The sequence below is a fragment of the Danio aesculapii genome, chromosome 20 (genome assembly GCF_903798145.1).
Source record: "Danio aesculapii chromosome 20, fDanAes4.1, whole genome shotgun sequence".
NCBI classification, from domain to species: domain Eukaryota; kingdom Metazoa; phylum Chordata; class Actinopteri; order Cypriniformes; family Danionidae; genus Danio; species Danio aesculapii.
In genome coordinates, this window is record NC_079454.1 from 27,891,015 (window position 1) to 27,899,428 (window position 8,414).

The 8,414-nt window shown below is 36.3% G+C and overlaps 1 protein-coding gene across 1 annotated transcript; it reads left to right on the plus strand.

Moving 5' to 3' along the window:
- Positions 1-649: 649 nt before the first annotated feature.
- ahsa1a (AHA1, activator of heat shock protein ATPase homolog 1a) lies at positions 650-7,414 on the plus strand. The gene is made up of 9 exons (XM_056481232.1): positions 650-1,092; positions 2,827-3,017; positions 4,048-4,130; positions 4,225-4,342; positions 4,430-4,521; positions 6,043-6,168; positions 6,252-6,353; positions 6,468-6,519; positions 6,725-7,414. Exons 1-9 carry the CDS (start codon positions 1,013-1,015, stop codon positions 6,895-6,897), a joined length of 1,017 nt encoding a protein of 338 aa, XP_056337207.1. The 5' UTR covers positions 650-1,012; the 3' UTR covers positions 6,898-7,414.
- The last annotated feature ends 1,000 nt before the right edge of the window (positions 7,415-8,414 follow it).

The window sequence follows — 8,414 nt, forward strand, 5'->3', positions numbered from 1 at the left end:
ATTAGCCTCGTTAAGCTATTTTTTTCAATAGTCTACAGAACAAACCATCGTTATACAATAACTTGCCTAATTACCCTAACCTGCCTAGTTAAGCTAATTAACCTAGTTAAGCCTTTAAATGTCACTTTAAGCTGTATAGAAGTGTCTTGAAAAATATCTAGTCAAATATTATTTACTGTCATCACGGCAATGATAATATAAATAAGTTATAAGAAATGAGTTATTAAAACTATTATGTTTAGAAATGTGCTGAAAAAATCTTCTCTTCTTTAAACAGAAATTGGGGATAAAATAAACAGGGGGGCTAATAATTCTGACTACAACTGTATGTGTGGTAATTTACTACAAGTTGATTTAAGTGATTAAATATTAATGATTTACATAATGATTAATGCTTAAAGATTTATTGAGCTCATATGCAGATAATTATTGTTTTTTATATTCTACAGTTTGGGTGAATGAGTTTTTCACATCTAGAGCTATTAGCCTATATTAAACTTGTGTTGTTAAAGCTCATTGAATGATATTCTCGAGTGCACTACATGCACTTTCAGTAATCGTTTTTGATGAGGAGTCAAGTTGTCAGTGATGTCGAAAGGTCATATTTCGGCTGTGAGTTTTTAAAATGAGGTAATTGATCTCTTACTTAGGTGGTCTGCGGGGTTCTCGCTTCTAGAGGAAGCTTCTGTACCAGTTCCGGTTCTGGTACTTTCGACGGGAGCTTAATAAAGATCTTGGGGGACAGCTGACGACTACTTAAGCGGACAAATAACCTCCATACATGCGCGTTTGTCTTTTGCGCTTTCGGTTTTTCCCTCAGTTTTGTTTTTGTATAGGCTAACGTTACTGGTTAAACGTTAATGCATTATATCATTAATATTTAAACAACTTGATCCACCCAGCAAATCAGCTGAGCTTCTGCTGCATATGTTTATGCTTTGTCAATCTCTGCGCTACTTTAGTATCCGGAGATTATCAGAGTATCTCAGTAGTGTGTCATAAAAATTCTGTCATGGCCAAATGGGGAGAAGGGGACCCGCGCTGGATTGTGGAAGAAAGAGCAGACGCAACAAATGTCAATAATTGGCACTGGTAGGTAAACCTGCATTTATGTCCACCAGTTGGCATCACAGTCTAAACTGAGTTGGTTATGGGCATGTGCCTTTAAATGACTGTAGGGAAGGTTTGAAGAGTGTTTAAGTGTTTAGTTGTCCATGATTGGGGTGTTAAATATTTATTAATCTGTTAATTTATTTATATGAAGTAGAATAAATAGACACTGTTACTCATTGCAAACTTTCTACATATGAATCACTACATTTATTAATCATTTTTTGGTGTTATTGTGGTGCACAACTATCCAATGTTGTCTGTATAGAAACTGGAAGATTTACAATTTTCTTGTTTATGATCCAGTATATCATATCACTTTGCAGAACACTGAAACCATTTTCTTCTTCTTTCTAAGTGTCCTGCCTTCATCAGATCTGCAGTAGATAGGTTAGCTCTTTAGTGTTTGCAGAAGCCAGTCTGGAATGTCCTGTAGTTGAATGTGAGGGATTGGCACGACCTATTTTGGGAAGTCCATGAATGTAAGACAGAATTAGACGCAGGGTGTTCTGATGAAAAAGCAAACTGAGTAAGGCTCTTGAACTGTCCCACTTGATATGTGTAAAATGTTTTGTGTGTGTGTGTGTGTATTTTAAATGCCACGTTTAAAATTATTTTTCTTTACACTTTGCCATTACCGTTTAAACCACTAGTTTCTACCCGTTTGTCAGCAAGAAGTACATTTAAGATACAACAAAATTCAGTACAATCACTTATTCTGTTATTTTATTTATATATTTGTATAAGAACCCATCAGAATATTTACATAAATGTTAAAGTAAGTAAAATAATTTGCATAAATCATATTTTAACCATTTGTTTTCTAAGTGTCTGAATAATTTCTCACATTATGGTAAACATTTTACTTGGATTTAAAGGGATAGTTTACAATAAAAATCTGTCATTGTCTACTCACCCTCCAGTTTTTTATAATTTTTTTGTTGAAAACAAAAGAAGATATTTTGAAAAATGTTGGAAACTGGTATTTGTTTTTCCTACTCTGGATGTCAGTATTTACTGGTTTCCATTTTGTTTTCAACAGAAAAAATAAGCTTTGAAATCACCCGAGGGTGAGTAAATAGTGAGTAAATTTTCAACAGTAATTGCAGTTCTTAAAAAAAAAACACGAATCACATGTAGGCTCAGTTGAATCGCAGTGGCTCAGTTGTTAGCGTCACCTCACAGCAAGAAGGTTGCTGGTTTGAGTCCCAGCTGGTCAGTTGCCATTTCTGTGTGGAGTTTGCATGTTCTCCCAGTGTTCGGGGGGGTTTCCCCCAGGTGCTCCAGTTTTCCCCACAGTCTAAAGACATACGGTATAGGTAAATTTAATAAACTAATTGGCTGTAGTGTATGTGCGTGAATGTGACAGTTAATGCCAGTATATGTTTATGAGAGTTTATGAGAGTTTTGCCAGTACTGGGTTGCAGCTGGAAGGGCATCCGCTGTGTATAATATATGCTGGATAAGTTGGCGGTTCATTCTACTGTGGTGACCCCTGGTGAAAAAAGGGACTAAGCCGAAGGAAAATGAATGAATGAGTAGAAACAGAGCAACGAGAACATTTTTGGGTGAAAGGAATTAAGGAATAAAATGTTTTGTGTCAATATTTTTTACTAAACGATGAATAAAGGGACTAAGCGGAAGGAAAATGAATAAATTACATGTAGTATCAATAAAATAAATTCAGACTTTTAAATTTCCTTAATCTTACTACAGGACAGAGAGAGATGTCACAAGCTGGTCCCAAGATGCAATAAATGGCCTCCTACTGGGGATTCGTGTAGAGGGTGAAGAAGGCACATGCGAGATCACAGATGTCAGCAATATAGATGGTGAAGCCTCTATAAACAACCGCAAAGGCAAACTCATCTACTTCTATGAGTGGGTTGTGAAGGCCTCATGGACTGGTGAGACAAAATTTAAACTGTAATAAACAAGGTTTAAAACATAGTAATTGAATGTACACTACCTGACAAAAGTCTTGTCACCTATCCAAGTTTTAGGAACAACAATTAATAACTTGACTACTAGTTAATGATTAGTTAATGATATGGTGGCTTATATGAAAGGCAAAGGCCTCTAGATTACGCTTATTTTACCAAAATGTGATCATGCCGTGATTTTAAATTGTTTAATTAGGACAGTAAAGTCTGACTTTGCTTAAACAAAAGTCGTGTCACTTAACAGAAATAATGTACAGTATAGAATATAAAGTAATGGTGCAGTGGAAAAAGAATTAATATTGTGTAGGACTCCCATGAGCTTGCAGGACTGCATCTACACATCTCTGCAATGACTCAAATATCTTATTAATAAAGTCATCTGGAACAGCAAAGAAAGCATTCTTACAGGACTCCCAGAGTTCATCAAGATTCTTTGGATTCATCTTCAATGCCTCCTCCTTCATCTTACCCCAGACATGCTCAATAATGTTCATATCTGGTGACTGAGCTGGCCAACCCTGGAGCACCTCGACCTTCTTTGCTTTAAGGGAACTTTGATGTGGAGGCTGAAGTATAAGGAGCGCTATCCTGCTGAAGAATTTGCCCTCTCCTGTGGTTTGTGATGTAATGGGCAACACAGATGTCTTAAAATCTCGGGCTGTTGATGTTGCCATCCACTCTGCTTATCTCTTGCGCGCCCCATACTGAATGTAACCCCAAACCATGATTTTTCCTTCACCAAACTTGACTGAATTTCTGTTTGCGTCCATGCAGATTCCAATAGGACTTCTGCAGTATTTGTGATGATTGTGATGCAGAACAGATGATTCATTGGAAAAATCTACCTTCTGCCACTTTTCCAAATGATCAACTAGAAGTCACGTTATTATTTGTTGCTCTAACAACTAGGATCCAAGACAAGACTTTTGTCAGGTAGTGTACTGATAAACTATGATGATCCAGAGATGAAAATATTTTTTCCCTTTTACTTTAGGTACAAATAAAATTGGAATCAAATATAAGGGCATTGTAGAAATACCAAATCTTTCTGATGAAAACGATATGGATGACTTAGATGTAAGCACAGTACACCACTCTCCCAATATAAAAGACTCCTACATGACAGAGCATGTTGCATTATTAAAACTTATGCTTATGTTTGTTTGTACAGATCAGTGTTACACTATGTAAAGATCAGCCAAGCACACCGCTCACTGATCTCATGAGGAGAGAGGGAGTCAAGAAAATCAGAATGGCACTAGGCAACTATGTGAAACATCTCAAAACAGGTGACTGCTCTAAAACTAAGCTGATTCGTCAATTCAGCTTTCTTGTATTTGTACAGCTGTTCACGTTCCTGTGACTTGTTTTCACAGAGTTCGCTCAGGGTATGATTTTACCAACAGAAAATGCACTATACCAACAGAATCAGGAGGCACAGGCCAAGGTCAAACTGGACAAAACACAGGTAAGTTCTCATGAGTATTTCTGGTAGCTGACATGCACTTGTTGGCCACTTTATTACTTGCTAGTACTACACTGTTAGACTTTACTGCAGTTTTACAGTTATTTCCTGCAGAAAATGCACAGTAAAATACCACATACATTCTTTACAGTTCACTACTGTAATATGCACTGCATTGTGGGTCATGTAAAAAGTTTTACAGTAATTTACTGCATATCAAGTATTGCTACTGTAGTTAAATATAAAAATGAACACAGTCAATAAAAAAATGTATCAAAAAATGTATTTAAAATGGACCGATGAATGAAAATTACTTTTGTAAACCATTTAAGATGGATATAATAACAATAAATGACAAAAATACTGTTGTACAGGATCTCGTCACTTGTTTGGAATTTATTTAATTTAATAGTAAATACTGAAAATAAAGATTTTGTACTGCTAGTGTAAAATGTAAATAAATTACAGCAAAAGTTCTGTAAAAATGGTCATAGTGTAAAACTGAAATGTGGTAATTGGCATTTTACCATAAAAAAAAGTTGCGGTAAGGCTATTTTACTTTAAAACGAAATCACGGTAAAGCCCTGCTACTGTAAAACACATTTACAGGTAAATTACTGTAAACGTGCAGTTGATTCTCAGAGATTCTGATCCATATTTCCATGACAGCATCACACAGTGGCTGCAGATTTGTCAGCTGCACTTCCATCATGCAAATCACACGTTACAATACATCCCAAAGGTGCTCTATTGAACTGCTATCTAATGACTGTGGAAGCCATCAGAAATGAGTGAGCTCACTGTTATGTTCAATACACCAGTCTGAGATGATTTAAGCTTTGTGAAATTGCACATTATCCTGCTGGAGGTAGGCATTATAATATTGGTACACTTTGGCCATAAAGAGATGGCGAGCCACAAAGCTCAGGCAGGCTATTGAAGAGATGCTCAAATTCAGTTATGGCCTTCTCTCAGATTAAACCAGTCTGGTGATTCTCCTCTGGCATCAACAAGGCATTTTCACCATGAGAACTGCCGCTCACTGGATATTTTTAAAACTATTCTCTTTAAGCTCTAGTAATGGTTGCATGTGAAAACCCCCATAGATTAACAGTTTCAAAAACAGCCCACTTAGCACCAACAACCATGTCAAGTTATTTAAATTGCCATTCTTCGCCATTTTGATGTTAGATCATGTTGACCATGTCTGCATGGCTAAATACATATTAGGTGCTGCCATACAATTGGCTGATTGGATATGTTGAACGTGTATACCCAATAAAGTTGCCAGTGAGTGTCAATTCTAAATATACAGTCATCCATACATTGTTTTATTTTAATATATCTGAAATGGCCATCCTTGCATACTGTTTTCTTAACTTATATTTGAGGTCTCTCAGCCACCGTACAAATGTGCTATTTATGCAATATGTTTTTGTTTTTTTGTGAGTGAGTGATATTTGTTTACTCTGATGTTTCGGCTCTGTATCAAAATTGAGAAAATATATTTTGTTCCCCTCATAGATTGGGTCCTCCAGCACAGCTAACGCTCCCAGCACTGGAGTCAAAATTGCAACAGTGTCTTTCAGTCTGAAAGACACATTCCTTACATCACCAGAAGAGTTGTACAGGATTTTCGTAACCCAAGAGGTCGGGATCAAACTCCCAATGTACTTTCTATCTCTTCTGAATGCAAATAAAACTCACTTGCTGTTTGTCTTTTCATGGTGTAGATGGTGCAGGCATTTACACACCTCGCTGCTTTTGTAGATGGGCGCTGTGGTGGCAAATTCAGGCTGCTGGAAGGAAATGTTCATGGACAGTTTGCAGAACTGGTAAGAATAGTGATTTAATGTAACAATTTTATTTAATTTGAGTAGCACAGTTACTTTTTCTAAAGAAAGCATGATGTTCTAATTTGATTGTAATCTTGCTTTTTACCCAATTAGATTCAAGATAAGAAAATCGCCATGAGATGGAGGTTTGCTAGTTGGCCAGCAGGTGTTTATTTGATATTTTTCTGTATTTTGTATTTTATGTTATTATAGTCTCATAATAATTTGAATTAATCCACAGAGTGAATCCACTTAATAATAATAAATTGCATTTCAATGTGCTGCTTATCTTTGATTGCCAGAGTTCATCAGTATTGTCAGATCTGTTTCCTTTAACCTAAGTAATGTTCTTGTTTTTTGTTTTTTTCTAGGGCATGCAGCGACTGTCATTTTAAACTTTGTAAATCAAGGCAGTGAGACAGAGCTGATTCTGGAGGCCAGAGGAGTTCCCAGCAACGAGGAGGAAAGGATGAAAGAGGGCTGGCAGAGATACTACTTTAATGCCATTAAACAGACATTTGGTTTTGGAGCACTGCTCTACTAAGCCAAAACGTGTGCCATGCCAGAAACTCAGGACATAACAGAGTGATGCACCGGCGACATTACAATCCAGAAAATTCCCTCTAGTGGCAGATTTTTCTGTTTTTTTTCCCAGGTTTTTTTAATGTGCTTTTCCTTAATTCATGAGTAAAATAAGATCTGTGGTGGCAAGGTTGTCAAAGTCACGGCTGTTACTCCCCAAACAATCATATTAAAAATGACATCTGTGAACAGGAATGCCTTGTTTGCACCAGTTAGTTGCTGGATCCCTACAAACACCTGTACCTTCTCAGTGAAAAAATGTGCCTTCTTTTTGTATTTGGTATTGCATTGCAGTATTTGAATGTAATATGTAAATTTGAAAGTTATGTCTGGGCATTCCAGATATAAATAATGAGCGTAGTGAAAATGTGTTAAATGTGAAAATAAATGGTTTCATCATGTTAAATTTAAATAAATTGTTAAAACGTGTTAAAACTGTGTTACAATAAAACAAATAAATATTTTTAACAGCCTTTGAATTTGACATTTTCTCGAGCCTTTTATTTGCGTAACATTGTAGATTCTTAAAATTAGAATATTGGCCCACTAATTAAAATGTGTATGTTTAATATTTACAATAACAAAATTCGTATTTTATATACAGTCTTCTGCAAAAATTTGGGCACACCATTGAGGCTGTAATGTGCTCTTTCCTTATAAGAGAAGATCGCAGTGAAAAACCATTTGGTTTCTAGAGAAAGCTAGATAATATCATGTTTTTCAGACAGAAATACGTAGTGTAGCAGTATTGAGATGTGTGAAATTAAACTGAAACTGAAAAATAGGCTATGCAAAAGTGTGGGCACCCTCGCTTTTCAAAACCTGTAGTCACTTAATGCTGATTGATTACAACACAAAATTGATTTGAGTGACTCAGTGAACCTTTACAATCCCAACACAGGTGTAATAAATCATGAAAAAAAAACATATTTAAGATAGCTGATTGCTAATTGTGCTTCTCCTTATTGTGAACCTGAAAGTAGCAACATGAGAACCACAGAAGAACTTTCCTAATGACCTAAAAACTAGGATAATTCACCAAAATTAATGCAGAGAAAGATGCAAAAGCTATCACAAAGGTTTGAAGACTTTATCTACACAGTCGGAACTATAGTAAGAAAATAGAGGGCCACTGGAACAGTTCTTGCGGAGGAAAGATCTGCTAGATCAAGAAAAATATCTGAAAGGCAAAAGTGAAGAATGGTTAGAATAGTCACAGACAAACCAGAGACCACCTCCAAAGAGCTCCGGGAACATCTTGCTGCTAATGTCATTGTACGTCGTTCCACAGTTCAGCGCACTCTTCAAAAAGAACAACTCAATGGAAGGTGATGCAGAAGAAGCTCATCTGGACAAGCCTGAATCATTTTGGAAAAATATACTGTGGACAGATGCAACAACCATAGGAGCTTTGCATGGCGGAAAAAGAACACAGCATTCCAGGAGAAGAACATGCTCCCTACTGTAAAATATGGTGGG